Consider the following 27,381-nt stretch of genomic DNA (forward strand, 5'->3'; position numbering starts at 1 on the left):
GCCTACCATGACCTGCACCCCCACTACCACCACCACCAAACCTACTATCTCCACTTGGACCCCAGCATCCGTTGAACTCATCACCACCATCATGAAGAAAACTCGGTCAGGAGCCCCGAATGACCCCTGCCCCGCACATCTTCCACAGAGCCTCCGCGGCCATTGCCACGAACTAGCACGTACCATCAACTCCTCCCTGACATCGGGCACTTGCCCAGGGGACTGGAAACACGCAGAAGTGAAGCCCCTCTTCAAAAAACCATCGGCAGACCCAGCTGACCTCAAGAACTACCGACCTATCTCCCTCCTCCCTTTCGCAGCCAAAGTCACAGAAAGGCTCGTAAACACCCAGTTGACCACGTTCATAGAAGATAACTGCATCCTGGACCCCTCCCAATCCGGGTTCCAGTGCAACCACAGCACAGAGACTGCACTAATCGTCGCCACCGATGACATCCATATTCTTCTCGACCAGGGACACACCGCAGCCCTCATCCTCCTTGCCCTCTCAGCTGCATTCGACACAGTCTCACACCACACACTAACCACCAGGCTCCGTGATGCCCTCAACTGGATCCAATCCTTCCCCTCTGACACAACTCAGAGGGTCATATTCCCCCCCCACCCCCTTGCCCCCCCCCCAGCCCCCCCCCACTTTCTCTCCAAACCCACCAACATCGTTCGCGGAGTGCCCCAAGGAGCCCTACTCTGTTCAACATATACATGGCCTCCATCACCTCCATTGTCAGACAGCACGGACTTAGCATTGTGTCCTACGCGGACGACACCCAGCTCATTCTCTCCCTCACCAGCAACCCCGAAGACACCAGACTCAGATTCCAGGAAGGAATGACAAACGTGGCCAGATGGAGGAAAGACAGCTGCCCCAAACTCAACTCTGAAAAGTCAGAGGTGCTCATCTTCGGGCCCGCCCATCCGCTTGGAATGACACCTGGTGGCCTCCCGCCCTTGGACCCCCCCACCCCGACGGATCACGCTTGCAACCTCGGCATAATCCTAGACTCCTCCCTGTTCATGAACCATCAAAACAACGCCATCTCCTCCACCAGTTTCAACTGCCTCCGCATCCTATGCATAACTTTCATGTGGATCCCCCCGGACTGCAGAAAGACCATCACACACGCGCTCATCACCAGCCGTCTCAACTACGGCAACGCACTCTACGCCGTAATCAACAAAGCCCTATCACGCAAACTCCAAACCATCCAAAACGCTACCGCCAGGCTCATCCTAGGGTTACCACGCCACGAGCACATGACTCCATACCTGCGAGAACTCCACTGGCTTCCCGTGGAGAAGAGTTACCTACAAATTACTCATGCACGCCTTCAAATCCCTCCGCAACATCGGACCCAAACACCTCAACAACCGAATGAGTTTCCACGCTCCCAAAAGGAACCTCAGCTCAGCCGACCTCGTATTGACAGAGGTCCCCCGCGTTCGCCGGAGCAGAGCGGGAGGTAGAGCTTTCTCTTACACCGCAGCCACAGCTTGTAACTCTCTCCCATTAGACATGAGACGCTCTCCAACCCTGCAAACCTTCAAACGGGCACTTAAGACCTAGCTTTTCGACTGACCGGAGCAGCCCCCACCCTCTTTCCCTCCCCAGCACCTTGAGACCCTCACGGGTGAGTAGCGCGCTTTACCAACCCCTGATTAATTGATTGACTGTCAGGGTAGCATGGAGCTGGCAGGCAGTGGCTTTTCAGTGAGATAATTTGGGGGGACAGGAGCTCAGAACTCAAATGTCAACCAGATTGCACAATAATATAGTGAATGTCCAGCCCACTGCTTATATTTTATATAATAGAAAGTACTTTATTCATACACAACACAAGCTACATACTCCAAATGTCATTTAAGTTACAGTGTTGCAATATACTTTTAAGGCCTAGTGAAATGTCAATCTTTAAGATGCTGCTTCCTCCTCCTCTCTCTTTGAAAAGGTCCACCCTCTAAGGTAAGTGTGGCAAAGATCCGAGAATAGGCGTAAAGGCGGCACAGATGCAAATCACTAGCAGTTCCCCTAAATGTTAGCTCGTAGGTCAGGCAAATAGTCTAGATGAGACTTCCACACCCAAGATGATCAGTGAGTGAGCAAGGGCATTTAAATCCACAACACAAAATGCAACTGATAACTGTTTTAGCATTTGATGCATTGCGCAACTGCCTTTCCATAACACAGCCGAACATCACCAGGGCGATACTTTTTCTTCAAAATAATTTAATACCGTACTTTTACAACCCCAGCTGCTTGGACTTGGATCAGTGGCAGAAATGATGAGGGGCGCCTGAGACTCCCTTATCTCACAGATGGTTCTTAGGCCTTTGACCGAATGGGGGCTAGAAGGGTGTTGTGCAGCGCTGCACCACAGGTGCTTACTTTACAACCCTGACTTGGATGCCTATGTCAACATGCAGGTGAGGGGGGCTAAGTCATTCTTCATAATCTCTTATGTTCATTGGATGCCTTACAAGATGACTGCAATATGTTCCTTTACCACTTGCTTTCCTAAGATTTGTGATTAGGGGTTGGTCATAGACTTCATGCGCATCTCAGTGAAGCCTTAACCATACTAGTTATGAGACCCAGCTTTGTGTTTCGCCCTGTACTTCCTGTATTTAAAATGGTTAGAGTGACTGCAGCCGTTTGGTGGCCTCTTTGAGCAATGCCATTACACTACAAAACGAAGCAATGATTTATGTATACCTTTAGTCACATTTCCCACCTGCAACGACTGGTCCACGGAAAATCAATCTTGCCAGTGCGATGATACCTCAACGCAATCTAACATACATTGTGTGCTGTTTTGTACTTTTTATAAGAGACCGCGTAGGGCTTTCTGATACCCGTCCTCAAAGCATGGGGGATTCGTACCTGTAGATTAGCATATATGAAACTTCAACAGCTAGAAGATGAAAATGTAATTTATGCAGTCTCAAGCTTTCTAAAACTTGTTATTAAATTTAGAAATACTATGTAAAGCCCTCATTTTTAACTCGCATCGGCTAAAGTACTATGCATTAATGAATTAAGTTTTAAACTACCTCTTTTAAATATACACTTGTACATGTTAATTCATGATGTTATTTTAACAATCGATTGATCAAGCTTATTCTGATTATTATGAATTACACCTTGTTTTTACAAAAATGTATATATTGTATTATTGTGCTTTTATGATTTTATTCTGAAAATCGAATAAAGCTTGTTTTGATTTGATTTGTATACCTAGGACACTAGGGATCTATTCAAAATGTTCACATCTATTAAAGGTTCTAACACTGGAGAGGTAGCGTAATATGCAGACTTTTCTTGCTTAACGCTGGGTGCATTCATTTGCTTTTCGTTTAGGTGCAGGAACCAAATTCTGACAGACAGCTTATTGAGACGTCCCCTGTGCTCCAAAAACTGACCGAGTTTGAAGAAGCAATTGGAGTCAACTTCGACCACATTCGACTGCTTGCCCGAGCATTTACACTGAGGACTGTTGGATTCAACCACCTGACTCTGTGAGTAGAGCATAACTCTAAGCTCTTCCTTTCAGTATTTCTTCTGTAGTACTGAGGCTTGCTCAGTAACAATGATAAATTCATGAGTGACTGACATGGGTCTGCAGCTTTATTACTCAAATGCAGGTCTGGAAAGAAAGCGTCATTGATATCAAGTCTTTAAAATATACATAGAATGGGCTTTGGTTCAATCCGCAGACCATTACTCTTTCTTCTGAAAATGTAAACACTATCACCAGCTGCTTGTCCCTTTCAATTCCTTTTCTCCCATATGGATTCTAAAATTAAGACTATTTTTTTCCCTAATTCCTCTCAAACATTGACACATGGCCGGTTTTAATACGATAAACAGCATTTGTGCATGTAACACATATAAACAAAAACTATAAATACGTGGGTTTCCATGCGCTACACATTATAGGCAAAGCGATTGGCTTTGCCAGTGCCTGTTTTAGCTTCTTGGTAGTCTTAAATTGATACCCATCACTTGGTTACTGTCCAGTAAAGATTTAAATTGTTTTCCTCTTTGTGGTAGAGTCCTAATCTATCTGGGTATCACAGGATGCACCGTTGTTTGAGGCTTTCCCTCATAAACACTGTTTCTCTAGTTTTCCCAGCGTGAGCCTTCTGCTCCGTGTATGCATTACTGATGTTCAACAGCCATATTATGTGCACAAAGCAAAGCCTAAGCTTTGCTTGATGTGGCTATTCTTAATCAGGTGCATTTTGTTAGACCAGAAGCGTTGATGGACTTTGAATTAATTTCTGTCCCCCCTGCTTAATATTAGAAAATCCTGTTGAAGTCTGTTCAAAAAAATTTGCCGCAATGCACTTTTGAAAATGACCCACCATTTTAATTTGCGTTTTCCTAAGTGCTTATTGATCTTTCTTGCATCAATGTTTCTTTTTTTTCCTCTCTCTCTCTCTCTCCAGAGGTCACAACCAGAGGATGGAATTCCTCGGTGACTCCATAATGCAATTGGTGGCCACCGAGTACTTATTCATACATTTTCCTGATCATCACGAGGGGCACTTAACGGTGAGTGTCGCATAAATCAACCCTCTTAGAGGGTGGCTAAGACGGAAACAAAACATATCAGGCCATTTAGTGAATTATTCGACATTTGATGAATAACTGGGTCCTTTGCTGCCTCTGCTGATTTAAATACATGCGAGGATTGCAAGGCGCGGGGAAAGCATGATTTATGTGGCCAACGTAGAACACACTTTGTTATGTGATTCCTCAGTTAACTGGATCAATAGTGTAATTACAGCGATGAGCCAGGTGTGCTTAGATACAGGCACAGCTAAGCAAGAAGTAGATAGAGATGTTCAGCATCTGACAATGCATGATGGTAGTATGCTTGAGGTCGTTGCACCATTTCACTGAAGTGCAGATAGCCTCATGCTGTAGACACATTTTATTTAAATGCTGACAATATTGTCAAGATGGTGTTAGCATGAGGTTTCGGGTATGTACAATGATTTTGTTTGAAGCCCTACGTTAAAGGCCAGTTATTCTCTGCTCATAAAGGTGGTATCTTTTTACAAGCAAGGTCTCTCTCGATATAGTTTTCCCCTGGAGATCTGTCAGAAAGGTGTAACTAACAGCTTCAATTTTAAATTGGACACCCAACCTGATGTGGGTTCCATTAATTGTAAACCTCTGTGATTTTTTTTATTTGCATTCAACTACTTTCTACCAGTGTCCTGCTTTTGTGTCTGCAAAATGTAGATGTGTGTCATGGTCCGTTATGAGAAATAGCTAATTTATTACACGTGTTATGCTAATTCAATGGCTCCATCATGCCACAGCAACATAGTTGAACAAAGAAATGGCTCATTGATTTTATGCTGTTGTGAGGACGCTTGGCTGACTGATCTGAAGTTTGTTCACAATGAGCGCGTAAAACATAGATGGGTCACTTTTTCATTTAAATATATTGTTTAAAGGGACTGTGTGGTCTTCTGATGCATGTAAACATTTTTCCATATAGTATATTTCTAGTCATTGCTATTGAAAGACTTATTTTATGTCATTTGAATTGTTAACTTTTATTTCCTTTTTTCTATTGCTTTAAATGTATGAAACAATTGACTTTTTTTGTGCCTTTGTGTGTTTTTTACTTTGTGTTTGGTACAATATATTTACTGCTTTACACATTGCAATATTATAACATATTTAGGGAGAAAATGCTTAGCATGCACCAAATAGTACATTGAAAATGCAGAATTATGCTCATTTGATGTTACTTGTTTCTAACTAAACAAAAAAAAAGTATCATCAGCATCTGATGAATACGATGCACCCACACGGAAACCCTGGAAACAGCTTTTTTCACCATTTCATGACATTTCACCATTTCATGACATCGACTAACTTTTATCTGAAAGAGACACGTTAGTGATAGATTCCTTACCTTAGAATATCCCCAGGCAGTATGGCTGCCTGTCAGTAGGTGGCGTTGTGCGGCTCCGCATCCGTCGCTGGCGTCGTATGCGCCGAGATGACGTTACGGAGACTACTTAAGCACCACCCAGGCACGCTGACGTTAGTTCTTTCTTTTTCCGCGCCAGTAAGCGCAGATCCGGTTAGAGCACGTACCCTAGTCACTTTTTGACTATCTTTTTTGAGACTTTTTGTCTCTTGCTGCTCTTCTCTGGTGTGTAGGGATGCCTGGTTTTAAGTCCTGTGGGGCCTGCCGTCGCAATATGTCGGTGGCAGACCCCCATGACGTCTGTCTCTACTGCCTGGAGCATGCCCACGACTCCCGGTCCTGTCTGGCCATGGCCCCTAAGGCCTTGAGGGAGCGGTGCCGGAAGTTGCATGAAGTTCAGCACTTGTCCCTGCGCCGTTCGCGGTGCTGGGCCGTTCTCGAGAACGCTCGCGAGGCCACCATCACAGCTCCTCGGGCTCCAAGTCTTCACCCTCGGATTCGGGTAAGAGACGACACAAAAAGAAGTCGAAGAAGCGTTGTCGCTCTCCACCGTCCCCCCGTCGGTCCTCGGATGCGGACTAAGGGGACAGAGGTTCCGCCCCTGTGGCTCCATCGGAGCCTGGGAGTCCTGCGGCCTACCTGCCTTACCTGGGTCTGTCGGTGACTCCCACACAGGTGCAAGAGTTTCTTGCTGCCATGGACCGCCTGTTTAGGCCTCAGGCTCCCGCCGGTGCGCCTTTGGGCCCGCAGTCTGGTGTCAGGATCCTGCTTGGCCGTTGACTCCTCCGGCAGCCCCTGTGCCGCAGGATCCTGCACCGTTGGCTCCTGCCCCGACGCCAAGAGGTCCTACGCGGTGCCGCAGTGGATGCCGTTGGGTCTGCCTCTACCCCGGTTCCTGGACGGTTTTGTCCTCGCCTGGGATCCGAAATGGGACATGGCGCCAGTTGGGCCCAGGCCGGCGCCGCGTGCGGCGCAGTTCCCGACGCCGTGTGTTCTTCCCCCGGTCCCCGCGGTCTGTGCCGCACACGGCAGAGGCCTGGGAGGTGTCCCAGGACCCTCTTGCTCGCCAATGCGACTCCGAGCAGGATTGGGTAGACGACTTGGTGGAGGCCAGTGACCCGGAGTTTGCCTCTCCCCCGTCCACTATGGAGGAAGGTGCCTCTTATCTGGTGGTGCTCCGTCGAGCAGCTGAGGTCCTTAACCTTGATCTCCCTACGGTGGCCCTGAAACCTAATCTCCTCACTTTGGTGCTCCAGTTGGTGTCCACTTTATCGAGCCACTGCTGCCATTCAATGATGCCCTCACTGATGTCTTGTTGGGCACTTAGTCACGGCCGGCCACAGGGGCGCCTGTGGATAAGAACGTCGCCAGATGTCATAGCCGGGTGATCCTGCCTTTCTGACCACTCATCCTACACCCGAGAGCTTGGTCATTCAAGTTTCGACGTCCCAGAGTACCTTTCCCACGACACTTCCGGATAAGGACTCTAAGAAGCTGGAGTAGTTCTGCAAGCGGTTGTTCCCGTCGGCCAGCCTGGGGCTGCGTTCGTTGAACACCGCATGTCTGTTGGGCTGCTACTCCCACGCGGTGTGGGACACCGTTGTTGAGGTGTTGCGTCGGTGCCCTGAAGAGGTCCAGGCTGTGCTGTCCTAGGCTGTGGGCGAGGGTAAGGACGCGGCTAAGCTCGCCATTCGTTGTGGCTTGGATACCGCGGACTCTCTCAGTAGGGCGATTTCGTCGTCACGCCTGGTTAAGATCTACCGGGTTCTACCCGGTTGTCCAGAGCTCACTCATGGACATGCCACTTGATGGCACTCGCCTGTTTGGTGATAAGGCCGACAGTGCGCTTGAGCATTTTAAGGACTCTCGAGCTACAGCCAAGTCCTTGGGCCTTTCCGCCACGTGCCCAGCCACGTCTACTTTTCACTCCTTTCGTGGCCAGGGAAGGGGCGCCCCTGCCCACTTGTTTAGTCAAAAGCCTGCGCAGAACCAAACTCAGCGTGGGCGTGTGGCCCGCCGTGGCGGCTACGGGGGCCGGCGTGAGGGCCAGTCCACCTCCGCCCGCAACATCTGCCTCGAAGCTTCCTAGTCTGAGCTTCGGGCGCACCCCACACCAGTGGGTGGCAGGCTTCGTCATCACCTTCCCCATTGGTGTTCAGTCACTTCCGACAGGTGGGTGCTGCAACTCATCCAGAGAGGTTACTCCCTCCCCTTCAAGTCTATCCCCCCCCACCCACCCACCCGGCCATGCCATCTAAGTTCCACCGCATGTTGGGGATCACTTCCCGCTTCCTCCTGTGCCGTTCATCATGCCTCAATGAGACTTATTTACAACAAGGGGTGGTGATGGACAGAGTCTCTGAATTAAGCAGAGTAAGAATTGGCTTTTGTAGTTTGGTTTGCCCTGTTCCCATCATGCACTGGGACAGGAACAGACTAATTTGCATACAGCCAGGTTCTGAAACTGGGATGGTGCAGTGAGCTAAAAAACGGTGTTGGATCTAGCCCTGATCTCTTGACTGGGTGAGAGTATTCTGCTTAATTCAGAGACTCTGTCCCTCACCACCCCTTGTTGTAAATATTTTTGTCCACCCTAAGCGTGGAAGGGTATACTCAGACATGAGTCCCTTGCTCATTGCACCATCAGGATTCAAGCAAGCCGGGCCGAAGACGGCTGTAATGCCAGAAACCGGTCCCCGGAAGCTTGTTTCCTTCCCAGTGTAAGAATTGGCTTTTGTAGTTTGGTTTGCCCTGTTCCCATCATGCACTGGGACAGGAACAGACTAATTTGCATACAGCCAGGTTCTGAAACTGGGATGGTGCAGTGAGCTAAAAAACGGTGTTGGATCTAGCCCTGATCTCTTGACTGGGTGAGAGTATTCTGCTTAATTCAGAGACTCTGTCCCTCACCACCCCTTGTTGTAAATATCAATGAGACTTAAACCTTGTCTTGACATTCCTGATGTGAGCTCCCTTCGAGCCCCTTTATAACTGTCCCTTGCGTCGTCTTACTCTTAAGACGGCTTTGCTGGTAGCTATCACCTCTGCCAGAAGAGTGAGTGAGCTCCAGGCTCTTTTTTCCAAACCTCCTTCCCTTTCTACTCATCCGGACAAGGTGGTTTTAAGGACCCGTCCCTTCCACTTCTGGCAGACCATCACTTTGCCCACTTTCTTTCCGCCTCTGCATCCTTCCAAAGAGAAAGAGAGGCTCCACCGTCTGGACCCAAGGGGTGCGCTCTCGTCCTATCTGAAGTGCACACAACAGTTCCGGGTGGATGACCAGCTCTTTGTTGGCTACGCGGGTGCCAAAAAAGGTCTGGCCGTGCACAAACGGGCCATCTCTCGGTGGGTCGTTCTCTGCATCAAGGCCTGTTACTCGTTGGCTAAGAAAGAGCCCCCTATGGGGCTGCATGCCCATTCTTCCAGGGCAACCGCAGCCACTAATGCCTTGGGACGTGGCGTTCCCTTGCAGGACATTTGTCAGGCAGCTACGTGGGCCTCGCTGCACACGTTTACCAAGCATTACTGTCTTGACAGTCGAGTCTGGAGATACGGATTATTTGGCCATTCTGTTCGCCGTAACTTTCTGGTGTAATCTTGTTCACAGACCCACCACCGGGGTTGATATTGATGGGGTATCTATTCCAAGGTAAGGAATCTATCACTAACGTGTCTCTTTCAGATGCACAAGTTACTACTTGGGTAACAATATATCTGTAAGAGACATTAGTTAGTGACACCCCTTTCAGGACCCTAGTTTCATAGCACCTGTAGTCAGTTTCTTGCATGGCTCTGCGTTCCTGGTGCGGAAGTTGTGTACAGAACTGACGTCCGCGCACATGGGTGGTGCCTAAGTTGTCTCTGTGACGTCATCTCGGCACATACGACGCCAGTGAAGGACGCGGAGCCGCACAACGCCATCTACTGACGCGCAGTGGTACTGCTAGCAAAACTTTCCAGATCCAGTCTGACACCTGGGGATATTCCAAGGTAAGGAATCTATCACTAACTAATGTCTTTTACAGATATATCATTACACAAGTAGTAACTTGTGCTTAGGTCTCAGTGTCTTGCTCTGACGTAGCTAATAGATGTGATGACACCCTATTTTATAAATGAAATCGTGCTACACAGTTCCCAGGTACATGAATCCATAGAAGTGATCTGAGCAAGGTTGGGAATTTGAGATCGAAGTGGGATAAAGAATATGCAGAGAAACAGTATGGTTCTAATTGGTGGTGATGTGAACCCAATCGTTTTTGCTCCTTAAGTGGGGTTAGCTTTTGCACTCGATCGCCTGGTAACCCGAGCCCAACTGTAAGTTGATTACTTATATATCGGCATCTTCTGTCTGCTCATAAAAGGCTCTAAGAAAAAAGCAGGGCATAGCTGCGGGGGGGTGGTCTAGCGCTGCAAAGTTAGCCAGGTTCAGAAAAGAAGACAGAAAGAAGTGATGAAAACTTCTAAAAAAAAAAAAATAAATTTTAAATCACAAAGGGCAGCAAATAGTTTGATGAGAAGAAGAAGGTGGAGAAAGAAACAAGAAAGTCAGAAAAGAAAGAACAATGGTAGAAACTGGAAAGGAAGAAAGGGTCAAAGGAAGGAAATATAGAAGTAAGGAAAGATTTAAATAGAAATGTGAAAATGAGGGTAGTGTTAAAAGAGTTAAAGAAAAAAGGGTGCAAGTCTCAATGTTTAGAAGGATGGATAGATTTACGGGTGAATGAATCAGTTGGTGAAACAATGGTAGAAAATGTGTTGGTGTTTGGATGGGAAGGTTGAAAGGATGAATGGGTGGAAGAGTGCAAGGAATTTGGAGTCACAGCTACAAAGGTGATACGTTGGTGGAGCCATTAACTTCAGTAGGACCTACCTTTATAGGCATCTAGGAGTTGGAAGGTGTTTTCACCAATCCTTTCAAGAGACCACTAGGATCTTAAATAATGAAGGTTCTCCAGGAGTCCTCGCTTGAGGACATCATTAAATAACCCCTTACAGCAGAGATTTTTGTAAACTTTCCAATGCTACCCAAAGGTAAAATTGAGAGAACCCCATAATAATGCAAAAAAGAGGTAAAATAGACTCAAGCATCTACTGGTGGAAGGGCTTTCTCAAGTCAAACACCCATGTAATGACCCTGCCCCCTTTTTGAGATTAGCAGGAGGGCAACATTCACAAGTCTCTCAGATCGGCCTTACCTGAGAAAAATTCATATTATACCCTACACTGCTAAATAGACTCAATAGTTTTCAGAATCTCACTTGTATTTTAAGAGCTTATAGAAAAGCATTGACTAGTAAAAATAAAGTTCAGGATTACAGCCTCTCCTAATGTTCCTCTTTTCAAAAATACCATGGAACACAACATAGGGCCTTAGGTATTCTGGAAGTTGCAATAAGATCCACCTGTGGACACCACATTGCAGATTTTGGAAAGGTCTTCTTAATGCATGTTTCGATTGTGTGACATTTTATGCAGCCGACTGAGAGAATGTGCTGGTGCATTGCTCACTGCAGCTAGAAAGCTCCTTGTACAAATCTGCCCTCTGGGTTCTGGGTACATTCAACCAGGGAATTGATTGTGACATTGTTCCTGCCATTGAGCTCCTTGCACTATATTCTCAGCACCATTTTTCTCCGTGCAGCACCAGGGGTGCAGCGATGTCTCGCTCTTAAAACCCCTGCAGCCCATGGGATCCTGTTAACAAGGACTGATAGTCTTCAAGCCCTTTTTCAAACATTTCTTTTTGTTGTGTTTTACTTCTCTGTTCACCCACTTCTGTTGTTCCTCATCAACGCTTCTGCATGATCTAGGGTTGGCTCAGCATGTTTTTCCCTCATGCCCCCTTTAGGGTATTCCACTTCCTTCATCAATCATACTTGTTGCTTTTCACATCTTCTCCTCTTGCCACATTGCTGCCAGCTCCCATGTCTAAGTTTTAGCCATTCCCCAATTATTTTTCTTCTTTTTGGACTGCAGGATCTGAGTCAGGCTGCAAGGACCTCACCCACTGTGACTGTTCTGCATACGAAGCAGGTCATAACGGCACATACCATTGCTTCAGTGTTACTACATCTGTGTTGACATTGTGGTATTTGCGGTCCAGCACTGAAACATGCTTCATTTGTATTTGTTTGAGAAAAGATAATTCCATCACGTTGAGCTCCCGCAGAATTAAATTGAGCTATCTTTTTCTTACCCCAAAGAGCTAACACCAAGATTCACCTTGACAAGCACTGGCACAACTGCCGAAAAAGCAAACTCGTTAATTTCAAAAGATTTCTGACCTGTGTCTACCACTCTAATTCTGGCACACTTTCCTAGTTACTAAAGTAAATGTGACGTTTTGCTGAGGTGCTGTGGCCACTGCATCGGTAACAGCCACTACAGGGATCCTCGCGTCCTTAGTCCAGAGTGACTAACAATCCAGTCTCTTGAATGACAAAGTCTGCAACCTCTTGTCTGAGAGTATAAGAGACATCATGTATTGTGTTATTGTATAAACCTGTCAATGGGAGCGTAAAGTCATTCTCCTACCTGATAAACTTTAACACCCAAGTAGCCTAAATTCTTCTGGTTGGTACTATTTAAGGTTTTCTAAAATCTATAGAGTAAAAAACAGGTTCTATAAGTGTCATGGATTTGTTAATTAACTTTCGAAAGAGTGGCTTCCTTACCAGATAACCATCTAGGTGATAATAAACGTATACACTTAACATCAGCATTGGTCCACATGCCCACAAATGCTTCACACATTTAGGGTGCAGTAGTCTGGCAGAGGAGGACTTGCCAGTGCTTTGTGTTCTGTAAATCTCTGAAAACCTTTGCGAGTTGGCAAAATGGGCAGGTCCAGTCTCCGTACTGCAGATGAGCCTGCATTTGTGATGGCACGCCATTTTTAGTTTTTCTTTTCTCAAACATGCTGAGAGCTCAGAATTCTAAAAAGGGCATCATTTTATTTTTTGGGGAAGGGGATAGCAGTGTAAGTACAATATAGGCATGCAGAAGAGAAATCATAGAGAAACCACCATATTGATGAATATATTTTACTAAAGCCCCTGCCGAGGTCATGGATCGAACTACCAAGTTATCAAGATGTTCTGTCCAGCTTAAATTACTGAAAGAGCTTAGACCAAGGTATTTACACGATTTCTCTTTCTCTTTTGTCAGCAAGAGATCAAGAAAACATGAGCTGTTTTCTCAAATTAGGCTGTGATTAACTGCTCACAAACTGAAACATTGTATATCGCTCTGATCATCTTCAAACTGAATGAAAAGTGATTCAAAATTGCATTAAACCAAATACAAGGAAATGTTTTACCCAATAAAGAACACGGACAAAAAGGAGTTTCATTATGGTAAAATGTAAGGGACTGAATTACCGTATGAACAACTACCATGACCAAATGCATTGGGAGATGTAAATATGGGTCATTGAAACTTGCATTTGTGATTTAAGACATACACTATGAAACACATTTTCAAAGTCCACGGTGTAATTGGATGCCAGAAAGAGAGATAGGACTGTTAAAGCCAAGGTGCACATATTAGAGCTATTGATGCTGATTTTCCTCGAGTGTGGCCATAAGATGTTCGGATAAGAAAACTCAGTCATGTAGTTCTAATCAGGCACAGGCAGTCAGACAAGGTTGTAAACTCAATCCAACTCTGCCCATTCTCAGTGTCAAGTACTTGCAATCTCTTCTAGACAAATCCAATGCCCCGAGCCTGATGCTGAATTGTTCAGGAAGAAAATGCCTATTGCATGCCAACAACTTAGTCATTCTGCTTCCTAATACTGCTCGAACAGCCAGGTCTTGAGCTGCTTCCTGAAGGCGAGGTGGTCCTGGGTCAGGCGGAGGTGGGTCGGGAGGGAGTTCCAAGTCTTCGCGGCCAGGTAGGAGAAGGCCCTTCCTCCTGTGGTGGCTCTTCGGATGCGGGGGACGGCGGCGAGGGCGTGGCTGGTCGATCGAAGCTGGCGCGTGGGAGCGTAGAAGTTGAGGCGGCTGTTGAGGTATCCTGGTCCTTGGTTGTGTAGGGCTTTGTGTGCGTGGGTGAGGAGCCGGAAGGTGATTCTCTTGTTGACCGGGAGCCAGTGCAGGTCTCTCAGGTGTCCGGAGATGTGGCTGCGGTGGGGGATGTCCAGGATGAGTCGTGCTGAGGTGTTCTGGATCCGCTGGAGTCTCTTCTGGAGTTTGGCGGTGGTACCGGCGTAGAGGGAGTTGCCGTAGTCCAGCCGGCTGGTGACGAGGGCCTGGGTGACCGTCTTCCTGGTTTCGGTGGGGATCCATCGGAAGATCTTGCGTAGCATTCGCAGGATGTTGAAGCACGACGAGGAGACGGCGTTGACTTGTCTGGTCATGGAGAGGGAGGAGTCCAGGATGAAGCCCAGGTTGCGTGCGTGGTCAGTTGGTTTGGGTGCGCTGCCCAGGGCGGGGGGCCACCAGGAGTCGTCCCAGGCGGAGGGTGAGGATCCCAGGATGAGGACTTCCGTCTTGTCCGAGTTCAGTTTCAGGCGGCTGTTCGACAGCCATTTGGCTACGTCTGTCATCCCTTCGTGCAGGTTGGTTCTGGCGGTGGCGGGGTCGTTGGTGAGGGAGAGGATCAGCTGGGTGTCGTCTGCGTAGGAGATGATGTTCAGGTTGTGCTGGCGTGCGATGGCTGCGAGGGGTCTCATGTAGACGTTGAAGAGAGTTGGGCTGAGCGAGGAGCCTTGAGGGACGCCGCAGATGACTTCGGTGGCCTCCGATCTGAACGGGGGGAGGCGGACTCTCTGTGTCCTTCCGGCGAGGAAGGAGGTGATCCACTCCAGTGCCTTCTCCTGGATTCCGACGTTGCTGAGGCGCTGTACTAGGGTGCGGTGGCAGACAGTGTCGAAGGCCGCGGAGAGATCCAGGAGGATGAGGGCCGCTGTTTCTCCGTTGTCGTGCAGGGCTCGGATGTCATCTGTAGCTGCGATCAGGGCGGTCTCGGTGCTGTGGTTGGCCCGGAAGCCAGACTGCGAGAGGTCGAGGGAGCCGTTCGTCTCGAGGAAGGCGGCCAGTTGCTTGTTGACGGTCTTCTCGATGACTTTGGCTGGAAACGGGAGCAGCGAGATGGGGCGGTAGTTCTTGAGGTCGGTGGGGTCTGCTGATGGTTTCTTGAGTAGAGCGCTGAGTTCGGCGTGCTTCCAGCTCTCCGGGAAGGTGGCGATGTCGAAGGAGGTGTTGATGATGTCCCGCAGGTAGGGTGCGATGACAGCGTCGGCCTTGTTGAAGACGTGGTGAGGGCAGGGGTCTGTTGGAGATCTGGAGTGGATGGAGTTCATCGTGCGGATGGTGTCTTCAGTGCTGATCGGGGTCCAGGCGCGGAGGGTGGCGGTGGGGGGCGGTGGTTCGGTCGTGGCGTGCGTTGGTTGAGTGCTGAAGCTGTTGTGTATGTCCGCGATCTTGTTGTGGAAGTAGGAGGCGAGGGAGTTGCAGAGGTCTTGCGAAGGGGTGATGTCGTTGTTTCCGGCGTTGGGGTTGGAGAGCTCTTTCACGATGTTGAAGAGTTCCTTGCTGTTGTGTGCGTTGTTGTCCAGTCGTTCCTTGAATGCGGTTTTCTTGGTGGCGCGGATCAGCTGGTGGTGTTTTCGGGTGGCGAGCTTGAGGGCAGTCATGTTGTCCGGTGTTGGGTCTCTGCGCCAGGTTTTCTCGAGTGCTCTGCAGTTCTTCTTGGAGCTCTTGAGTTCGTCGTTAAACCATGGGGCTTTCTTGCTGCCGGGTCTGCTCGGCTGGGTCTTCAGAGGGGCGAGGTCGTCTGCGCAGTCGCTGATCCATTTCGTGAGGTTGGTGGCCGCTTGGCTGGGGTTCGTTGTGCTGGTGGGAGGGTTCTTGCTCAGGGAAGTAGTGAGCTGGTCTGCAGTGATCTTGTTCCAGCTTCTGCGGGGAGCCTGTTGCTGGTGATGGTGGAGCGTGGTCCTTCTGTAGCTGAAGTGGACGCAGCTGTGGTCCGTCCATTGGAGTCCCGTGGCGTGGCTGAAGGCGATGTCCTTGCTGGAAGAGAAGATCGGGTAAAGTGTGTGTCCGGCGTAGTGGGTGGGGGTGGTCACCAGTTGCTTGAGTCCGAGGTTGGCGAGGTTGTCCAGCAGGGTGGTGGTGTTGCGGTCGTTGTTGTTCTCCAGGTGGAAGTTGAGGTCTCCGAGGAGGATGTAGTCGGTTGAGGGGAGGGCGAGCGGGCTGACGAAGTCGGCGATGTCCTCGCTGAATTGAGCGCGTGGTCCCGGGGGTCTGTAGATGAGGGTGCCTCTGAGGGTGGTCTTGGGGTTGACGTGGATCTGGAAGTGCAGGTGTTCGGCGGGAGCGAGGTTGTCGTCGGTGTTGGTCGTGATGCGGATGGTGTTCCTGTGGATGATGGCGATGCCTCCTCCTGTCTGGTTGACGCGGTCCCTCCGGATGATCTTGTAGCCGTCCGGAATGGCGATGGCGATGTCGGGCGCTGAGGAGGCGTTCATCCAGGTTTCCGTGAGGAAGGCGACGTTTGGGTCTGTGGTGTCGAGCAGGTTCCAAAGCTCGACGGCGTGTCTGTGGACGGAGCGGGTGTTGAGCAGGATGCACTTCAGGTGGGTGCTGCTGGAGTTCGGCTTGGTGGGTGCTGGTGTAGCGTGGGTCCGGTTGCAGGTGAACTTGCAGGAGTGGCAGCTGAAGGGTCCGTGGGTGCGTCTCGGTGTGGCTCGGTAGCAGCGCGGGGTTCGGCCGGTGTTGAGAGCGTTGAGTTCGGTGGAGTCGTAGGTTCGTCTGGTCGGCTTCCGGCGGTGGGGGCCAGGGGTCCTGGCACTGGGCGCGGTCCAGGCGCAGACGGGCTTACCTTTGGCGCACCTTCGGCGCTCAATCGGTGCTCCCGCTGCGCGCGTCCGCTGCGCGATCGCTCAGGGGGCGTCATAAGAAGGGGGACGGGAGGGCGGGTCTGCTGGGCTGGGCGAGCGTCCGTGCCAATGGGCCGGTGGTGGGCGGGGCCGCAGGGGCCAGCGGCGGGAAAAGTGGCGAGCGGCCGGCTCAGCTGTGGCTGGGCCGCTCGGGGGGGCTGGGGGGGCGGCGGTGGCGGCAGGCAGGCGGCAGGCAGGCAGGCAGGAGGCTGGCAAGGAGGCTGGCTAGCAGGGCAGCAGGCGAGTGAGGGGGGTGACCCGGCCTCGAGAGGCACAGTGGTAGATTGAAACTTCCTGATCTTAATTAGGTGGGGAATGCACGTTGGTCTAGCGTGTGGCAGTGTGTGGAGGATATCTATTAGGGGGTTTAGTGAAGGGGGTTAAAGATTAGTTCTGCTATTCACTGACCAAGAGATTTTGTACAGGTAATGGAAGGAGTTGTGGCACTTGGATTGTGTCTCAATGTGAAGTGGATGTGTCACACATCTGGAAAGAAGCAGACAGGTGAGGGAGAACAGAAGGTTTTAGGATGGTTTAGGTAGGATTTCTGTGTGGTGGGAGTAGTTAGGTTTGTCAAAGTTGTATGTGACCTCAGTGAAGAATGGATTGAATGCTTTGCATCGTAATTTTGGGAACAACCTGAAAGGAAAGTGTTGCGTAGTTGACTAGAGGCAGAATTTCTCCAGTATTCAATCTTTCATAGATTCAGAGTTATCCTCTTATTCGTCGTCATAGTGGCAGTCTCGCATTAGTTAGAAAATCAGTACTATAAAAGTACATTAGAAACCATTAGAAAGGAAGGAAAACTTTAACATTCGTCAGCATCTTTATGTAGTTCTAAACTTTGAACAATCAGAGAAGAGCCCTAGACCTCAACTCCCCAGCAGAGCCACAATTCCTCAGATTTCTAACTGCACGTCATGTGTAAGGGAGTCTCCCTGAGCTCTGCTCAGTTTGTCAGTGAGTGACCCTGCTAGAATTTAATTCAACGTACTGGTTTTCTACCTTCTTTGCTTCTAAAATGTCAGAGGGATCTAAGAAGTGGCTTTTTAGACGCTGGACATCTTGTGGGAAGTCAGGACGTTTCTCTGAGGACCCCACATATATTGCCTTTATCCCAAGCATACAGCCAGCAGAACCTTTTCGGCCAAAACTCTGAAGGACAGGGAGGCCAGATTGTTATTGTGACTCCAAAAGAAAAGAAATCTTGATCGGACTCCGGATCTGATATTGAAGAACGTCCTGGACCATCCTCAGCTGAGAGGAAATGTAAAAATGAGGGCTCTACCTCATTAAAGACTGATCCTAAGAAAATGAAGGGAGATAAATCCTCCTCTGCCGAGAAAGCAACCCTGAAACAAAGAGACTGTGGTCTGAAAGTCTTCTGCTGCATCTCTGCTTGTCACAGCTCTAAAACAGGTCTCGTTAATGAAAAAAGCTCCTGCGACGGACCCATCTTCGAGAACGACTGCCACATCTCCATTGACGTCTGTAGCTACGACTGTGTCGACGACTGCCATGGTGATGGCCTCGTGGACAAATACTGTGACGACGATCACCTCTGCAGCTCCAACAACGGGAACACTGTTGACAAGTGTTTAAATCCCCTTCTAGACTGCCGATATCAACGACGATCACTTTCAGACGTATCCCTTCGTCAACAACTTCGTCGACGTAACAGCAGCAGCACATTAAAAGTCTCCAATTGATCCAAAAGTCTCCAGGTCTGACATCTCTAAGCAAGATATCACCTTTGCCTCCCTCTCACCTTCTTGATACAGAGGAATCTGGAGATGAAAGTTTGTTCAGTCCATCTTATAGTCCTTCACAGCTCAGGGTTAAATGCCAGGACACGGATGAGGAAGTAGAAACACATATGCAGGACACGTCACAGTATATGGAAAGGGATCGTGAGAAGTTGACCTGGTATATAATGTCCACTAATTAAAGTGGGCACCTTGCACCAGTCCAAGCGACCCTCATTGATGATTAGGTCAAATACAACCTTTAAAGAAAGCTATCCTAGTGGTAGCTGTGGAGAGTGTTATGATGTGTGCCTCGTGAGGGTCTCGTGAATATCTGTGTGTGTATTCTGAGTTCTTTAAAATGTTAGGCTGACGGCACTCGGTCAGTGTCAGTTACACTGGACTGTCGAGGTGGTCGGATGCCAGGTTGTGCTTTCTGAATAAAGCTTACCTGAAACTACGTTCGTCTCTGCTGTTTCCTGCACAATTCCTCATAACAGAGAGCAGCCTTCAGGCTAAGTCTCGAAGGAATGTAAAGCAGCTTGTTTTACCAGATTAGTACCTGCTGAATAACCAAACTAAAAAGAAATTAACACAAGAGATATATAAAATATATATATGTAATACTAAAGACTCTCTACTAACCCCTATACGAGTTTAGAGCACAAAGCACACAATTATTAATCAATAGAACAACAGTAAATGGCACAATCCACAGCGGACTCCAGGGGGAGACCGAACCGTATACTAAGAAAGTAGTATAACAACCACGTCTTAACTAGACACAGTTCCTAGCGCACTTAGAATCGCTGGCACCACAAGGAACCGCCCAAAGTAGTGACACAGGGGACCCACGGAGGACAGATGCAGAGTGAGAATACAGACGCGAGCTCCGTACACCTCTATGGGAAAATCGCGGTTGGAAAATTACAGATTAAGGACACTTTGGTGAGGACTTCAAGCAAACCCTTTGGAACATAGAAGGTTCTAAGGCCAGCAAACTTGTGAGTACCGAAGTACCCGTTTTACCTATCCCAGGGGAGCCGGGTGCATAGGTGTTAAGTGATGTCGGAAACCTTTGTTTTCAATGGCCTGACTTGGGGGAAGTTAGATCAAAATCAGGGGACAAAGTACCTAAAATACATTGTGAATATTAAATGGAATATTATAAGAAAAAATCAATACACATTTTGACCAAACAGCTTTCCAGAAATCATGTACTTTAGAGACAATTAAACAATACATGTATTAAAGAACCTTCAGCTGTAAGACATGACTAAAACGATGAAGAGACTGACTGGTCAAACTTGTGTAAAAGAAGAGGAGTAATAACTACACGATTATAAATAAAATATAAAGATTGGGTAATACTTGCAGCTTTGGATGTTTTAAAGAGTTTTTGCCAAAATTTGTCCCACTGATGTACAGAGAGCGTTTGAGAAAGATCTTGTTCCCATTCAAGTTCAATAATTGATTTGACTCATAAATCAATAGGAGTAGATAACAATTTATAAATGAACGAGGCACTGGGAATAATGTCAGTTGGAATTTGGTATAAGGGAGTGTCAGGAGTAAGGGAGGTCGAAATTGGAGGAGAATTAAAGCTCTGTAAACAATCTTGAAGTATTGGTGCTATAATGTTATATTGAATGAAGGAGTCACGAAGATTAAATGTCACTTGTAATTGAGGAAAGGGTAAAATCACATTATTAATAATCAATTGGTTAACATAAAAAATACCAGTTTCTTTCCAGTGTTTGTAGTAGAATGATTTACGACGGAATTTAATGTTTGTTATACCAAATTGAGGAGACAAGGAAAAGCTGATATTTATCAAAGTTCTTAAAGAAAAGTGTGTGCATTAGATAATGGGAGTATGACGAAATTGGGTATTTGGCAATAAACGTGCAATTAGTCATGTAAACAATATCCTTCACAAAGAAATCATTTAATAATGAACATTCAACCTTGACCCAAGAAGGCTTAGGTAAATCTAGGTAATCTTTAGACAAAGCATAAAATTGACTAATCAAAAAGCATTGTGATACAATTTAAAATCAGGGAATCTAACACCACCCTCAGACTTGGGACGACGCAATTCGGACAAGGCAATACCTGCATGCTTATTATTCCAAAGAAACCTAGTACATAAAGAGTTAACCTGAGTAATATAATATTTGGGTATTTTAAAAGGTAACATTGACAATAGAAATAATATTTGGGGCACAATCATCATTTTAATTGTATAAAGTCAACCCCACCATGAGAAAAATAGAAGAGACCAAGAAGACAACAAATTAGTAAGTTTAAGATTTAAAGCCGTAAAATTATAACACAATGTATCTCGTATGTTAGAGGAAAACCATGTACCAAGATATTTAATTTTTAGAGGACACAGTGTAAAATTGGTAGAGTCAAACATATGTTTATAACATGAGGGATTTAAGGGCAAAAACTCAGTCTTGGAAAAATTTAATTTATAACCTGAAACATTAGAAAATAAGGAGATCTCGTGTAAAGAAGAAGTAGGATTGGACATATAGATATTAACATCATCTGCATAAGCAGAGAGTTTAACTTGGTGAGACTTGATGTTAAAGCCAGTAATAAGGGGGTTACATCTAATGCGTTAAAGAAAAGGTTCCAAACAAAGCAGGAAAAGGAGTGGGTAAAGGGGACAACCCTGTCTAGTACCTCCTTGTAAAGAGAAATATGGGGAAAAAAGACTATTAACAAAAACACAAGCTTTTGGGTTGGCATATAATAATTTAATTTAGGAGATGAACTTAGGACCAAACCAATGTAGAGTGTGTAACATGAAATCCAAAATAATTTGGTCAAATGCTTTTTCTGCATCTAAAGATAATGCGGCTAAGGGAGGAGGATATTTTTTACTCAGAGAAATAATATTGGAAAACATTCTGGCATTATCAGAGGCTAAGCGTCCTTTAACAAAGCCAGGTTGGTCTGGGTTAACAAGAGAAGGCATAACTTTCTCAAGACGGGAAGCTAAAATCTTTGCAAAAATTTTACAATCATAATTGATGAGATAGGGCGAACATTTTTGCAATAGGAAGGATCTTTATCTGGCTTAGGTATGACAATAATCATGGCTTCTACTAAAGAGCCACAGGCCTTGGAGTTGGAAATAAAGGAGTTAAAAAGTTCAAGTAATTTAGGAGCAAAACTTGAAGAGAAGGCAAAAAATAACTCGGCTGAAAAACCATCAGGACCAGGAGCCTTCAATTTCTTAAAAGATTTCAAAGCATCAGTTAATTCCTGTAGAGAAATATCCTCTTCAAGTGGTGCGAAAATATTTGGTAGTGTTTTAGGTTTGGGGATATCTCGAAAGAAGGAGGTAAAATCTTCCTCAGTAGGTGTAGTGGTTTCTGTGTATAGCAGGTTGTAATATGACTGAAATGTATTAATATTTTAAGAATCAGAAGAAAGGAGTGTATTATTTGTTTCTGCATGAATAGGGCCAATTACCTTCCGTTCTGATTTGATTTTTAGATAATTTTCTAGCATTTTTCCTGCCTTGTTTTGACCACCATGATATTTAGATTTAACTTTAAGTAGAATATTACAAGCATCCACAGTAACTAATTTATTCAGGGAGGATTTGAGTTTAATTAATTATTGGAATGAAGTTTTGGAAGTGTAATAAGTATGCTCTAATGTTTTCAGTTGTGATAAGGTTTCTTTATATTTAGTGTACATTAGTTTCTTTTTCTTAGCGGAATAGGCAATAGTGAAAGCCCTAAAGGATGCTTTAAAGGCGTCCCAATTATTGTGTAAGGAGGTATCATTAGAGTCATTAATACAAAAAAATTCCTTAATAAAAGTAGTCGCTTCTGAAATAAAGGAGGGATCCGCTAAAAGAATGTTATTAAAACTCCATTGTCCTTGTTTATATGCGGTGATAGATAAGTCAATAGAAGTGAGACCAGGTGCATAGTCAGAGATAAAAATGGAACCAATTTCTGATGAGTGGAGGCAAGAAAGTAGTGCTTTGCAAATAAGAATGTAATCAATACGTGATCTAGTGTGGTGTACAGGAGAGAAAAAAGTATATTCAGACACATCAGGATTACATGTTTTCCAAGAGTCAAATAGTGGACGGGATGACAAAGCAGATTGGAAAGATTTACAAATCTGGATTGTCGATCAGAAAAAGGATCAAGCCAATTATTAAAATCGCCACCAACTACTAAGTTAGCACTAGCCATAGTCAATAGTTTTAACTTTATGGATTGCCAGAATTCTGGGTCAGGTTTAACAGGACCACAAATGTTAAAAAAAAGTAACTTGTCTCTTGTTAATGGGAGCATCCACCAACACCCACCGACCAAGGGGTCATAATCTGAAGACACAATTTGGGCATTAATAGATTTGTGAAATAATATAGCAACACCACCATGACGATCAATAGCAGGAGAAAAAACAATTTGGTTGACCCATTGGTGTTTGCGTTTAAGAGAGTCAACATGGTTACAGTGGGTTTCCTGTAAAAAAGCAACTTGAGTGTTAAGCTTATCTAAATGAGACAATACCTTTTGATGCTTGACAGGATGCCCCAGACCACAATCATTCCACGACACCACATTAACCATGATGAAGGATTAGGGAATACATAAGGGAACAGGAGCACGAAACTGCATAAACAACCAAGAGAAAAAATGAAAAGACAAATGTAAATATGTGATGCTACAAACCAAATTCCATATATAAGATAATCAAAAAACAAGGTAAGAATAACAAAAGAGCAGGAAGATTAAAGGAAAAGAGAAAGGAGGGATAGAGGTGTAAAATAGAGAAATAGATCATAACAAGGGAGGGAAAAAAGAGAGAAGGGAAAAAAGAGAAAAGAAACCGAAGAAAGAAGCAAGTGAACAGATCAAGGCATAGCAGCCAGAACTATTAAAAAGAGAGAAGACAAAAACAGTGGAGCATGGTGACGCCAGAGGGCACGGACCTCAGCAATAAGAATACAGGAGAAGAAAGGAAAATAGAGCTTCAAGAAGAGAAGGAAAAACATATAAAGCGATAACATTAAGTGAAGATATATTATGGAGACAAATCATTATGCCCAAAAAAAAATTGAGAAATCAAGTAGTGGTATCCATTCCATTAGATGAAACATTCTGAAGAAAAGTTTTAAGTTTTTCCGGGTCATCAAAGGAGGGTGACCGACCGCCATGTGTAATCTTGCAGAGACAAGGATGGAGGATGATTCCATATTGGATGTTGAGGTGTCTCATTTGAGGACGTAAAGCAAGAAATTAATTGCGCCGAGCATTTGTTGCGTTAGAGATATCCTGGGATGTGAAAAGATTATGGCCAGACCAAATGAGGCGACGTTGAAGTCTTACAGCCTTCAGCACATGCATCAACTCAGTAAATTCGAGAAAAAGCATGATGATTCCACGTGGTTTGGTAGCGTTAGGAGTTAGACGACCCAGGCGATGAGCTCTTTGTATATTGAGGGGACTTGCTGACAGTTGAAGGTCAAGAAGTTCTGGAAGGAATTTCTGAAGAAACGATAACATGTCTGCACCTTCAATGTTTTCCAGAAGTACATAAAGACGTATATTATTTCTGCGATTTTGGTTTTCAAGGTCTTCAGCATGGAGTTTAGCTTAACAAATTCTTGTTCCAGTAGAGCTATCTTAGAAGAGACATCCTGCAGATCGTTAACACGTTGTTCCAGTTCCAGAACTTTACCTTCCATAACAATCCATCTCTCCTCGATTTGTTTTAACTTTTCGTTTGTCGTGGACATAAATGGTTGAAGACCATGGACCTCATCTAATATTGAATCTACAACGGGACTCTGAGAAGAATGAATGGGAGAAGGCAGGTCATTTTTGTCTTTTCGGTTTTTGTCCCAGATATAGAAGATCTAGCGGTGTGAGGGTCATTAACCATTGTAGTGTGTACAGGGAATCACCAGCAGGAGTAAAAGTAGCGAAGGAGCAACAAATGCCATAGAGAACCCCAACACTAGTGTAGATAATGAGTTATATGTAATGTAAAGTAGACTAATAATGAAAAATTCCTCCTAAGAGCAAAAGTACCAGATGAACCACAAGTAAGTTTCCTCAGAAAATAAATAGCAGCCCCATTAGACCATAAGACTGCACAATTTCCTCAGAATGCTGCACATTGCAAGAGAAAAAGATATATAATGAGGCAGGGGAAAAAATGCATTGTGTCAAAAACAGTCTACATCCGCTAGGAAATGCCAGGAGAAGGTGAATACAATCATTGCAGCAATAAAGGGCATTACTGAGGCAGAGAAACGAAGGCAGCAGGTATTTCAACTTGTTTTCCCATGAAAAACGGCAGAAAACAGTAGCACTTGTATATGGAGGCAGCATGCATGTAGGCTTGATAAGAAGAATTTCTCCAAAAATCAACAAGTATCAGATGAAACACAAGTAATTTCCCTCAGAAAGGGAATGACAGTATTATTGGAGGGACTGCTCAATTGCTTCAGAATGCTGGCATGAGAGAAAGTTATGTAATGAGGCAAATGAGAATGTATAAAGCATTCCAAATCCTCCAAGAAAAGCCAGGAAAAGGTGAATACAGTCATGGCATCAAAGAACGGGCAGCTCTATGGCTGAAAAACAGAGGCAGCATGTCTCTGAACATTATTTCCCAGGAAAAAAACAGCAGAAAATGGCAGCGTTTGAAGGAAAAATGAGACGCGATTGCAGCGACCTAAAATGGCGGCCGCTCGCGTCTCTCACAGGAGAAAAAGTCGAGAAATAATAGCTGCTCAGCAAACGTATCCCGTTGCCCGAGAAGTGGTTTACCAACTGGCCGCATCCTCGGGAAAGCAAATTCGACGCTCCGTACTCTTGGCAGCAGGATATTAAGCTACATAAATTAGGCAGAGTTCCGCGATGCGACGGAGCTCAAGCTGGGTCCGCCATTACGCCTCGGCGCCGTAGCAACGCCCCAGCAAGGTGCTTTTTAAATCATATGGTGAGATAAAAACTGGGGATCTTGTCCCAAGAATGACTTTCAACAGAACAAGATGTAGAGCTATTAGCAGTAATACTTTTTGAAACCATAGTATTGTAAAAAGATTCGAGAAAGTAAGAGAATGGGGGTGCACACACCATCAAACCAGCAGACCCCTTAAGAAAAGAATTATCTTGTTTGTGTGGTGCTAAAAATGTAATATAATTCATTAAAGGTCCTGTGGGAGGGACCAGTGACAACGTGCTACAAATTAAGTGCCCACTTTAGTGCAGAAACTTGGATAACTGCTATATTTCACCCACAAGTTAACATTTCCAAGAGCCATCAGTTCTTCAAACAAGGAGAGGAGATGGAATAAAATACAGGTATGAAAGTCTTGAGAATGAGAGCGATGAAGCAGGAAATACAGTAACAGTGCTGTCGAATTTTAGGGATATGACTAGCACATCGCGGATGATGCTGGCTTATTGGCCCGTACAGCCTTAGGGCTGCAGAGGCTATTGGACTCATTTGGGGCCTACATGAAATCATTGGATCTTGTAGTTAATATAGCGAAATCTCAAACAATGTCCATGAGCCAAAAAAACAAAAAAAATTAAATCTTTATTGTGAAGGCATTGAGCTGACCAGGGATTCCTCTTTACCTATTTGGGGGTCTTATTTGATGAGAAGGGTACATGGGCCCCCAACAGCTAGTCAAAATAAATCTGATGGCGAGATCAACTGCTGCTCTTCATGGCTTTGCACAACAGTTGGGGGACAGATCATTCGAAGCCATGCTTAATATTTATAGGTCCAAATGCATGGCTATCGCCTTGTATGGCTCAGCTCTATGGGATTACAATATTGTTGAGGGTTACAGATAGTCGAAAACAAATGTTTACACTCTCTTCTGTCTGTTCCTTAGTCTACCTCAACGTTTATCATTCACCAAGAGGTTGGGGCGTGTTATGTGACAGATCTGTCAAGGTTAGCCCCGGTAATCTGTTGGTTAAAGACATGGCTTAATCCTGAACTAACCCTTAATCAACAGATCATTAGGGACTGTGTGACCCTGGAGAACGCTAATAGCATCCCATGGTTATATTATGTAAAGAATATTTTCAGTGAATTAGGGCGCCCAGATTTATTCATTTTTCCTGATCAAATAAGAAAAGAAGATGCAACAAGGGTCAGATTGTGGTGGTGAGCCTCAGCAAGGCCTACCAGTGCAAGGGGTTCGCCCTTCTCTGCACAAGTTCTCAGACCAATAGAATAGAAGTTGGCACAGAAACTGGAATAGAAAATACAAAGTTTATTGACCTCATGAGGTGAAACTACATTCACACAACACCCTTCGGCAATGTATGAAGTAGCACACTGAAGGAAGGAGCTTGGTCATTTTATACCCACACAGGGGCTCAAAAGAAGGCGGTACAAGTACAAGAAGTAGGTTTTAGGCACATATAAGGTCATACAGAAAATGCACAGTCAACAAGTGGGAGGAGCTAACAGTTGTTAATTCTGGTGAACACATCCTGACATTTACAGACTAACAGCAGCTGCATGGACAGCCGCAAGCTCAACTGAGAATGTGCAAAGTGGAAGAGGCTAAATATAACCTGTCTCTAGGCAGATTTCAAGTGCAGACAACAGCAAGGTAGGACAGAGCACATGGCATACATGTGGTAGCACATGGCAAACAAAATGGCTGCCAGAAATACAAAATGGATTCCACAAAATGGACAAGATAGCTTCTAAATACAGGATGGCTTCTGCTAATGCTAACCCAATCGCTGCCAAATTA

The 27,381-nt window shown here is 45.8% G+C and overlaps 1 protein-coding gene across 2 annotated transcripts in view; it reads left to right on the forward strand.

Moving 5' to 3' along the window:
* DROSHA (drosha ribonuclease III) overlaps window positions 1-27,381 on the forward strand; it is a 669,472-nt gene that overhangs the window by 580,878 nt on the left and 61,213 nt on the right. For both annotated transcript variants that reach the window (XM_078687959.1, XM_078687960.1), the window contains exons 25-26: window positions 3,377-3,534; window positions 4,468-4,573. In XM_078687959.1, the coding sequence (XP_078544085.1) occupies window positions 3,377-3,534; window positions 4,468-4,573 (264 nt within the window). The remainder of the gene's footprint in view (window positions 1-3,376; window positions 3,535-4,467; window positions 4,574-27,381) is intronic.

Source organism: Lissotriton helveticus, chromosome 4_1 (genome assembly GCF_964261635.1).
Source record: "Lissotriton helveticus chromosome 4_1, aLisHel1.1, whole genome shotgun sequence".
NCBI lineage: Eukaryota > Metazoa > Chordata > Amphibia > Caudata > Salamandridae > Lissotriton > Lissotriton helveticus.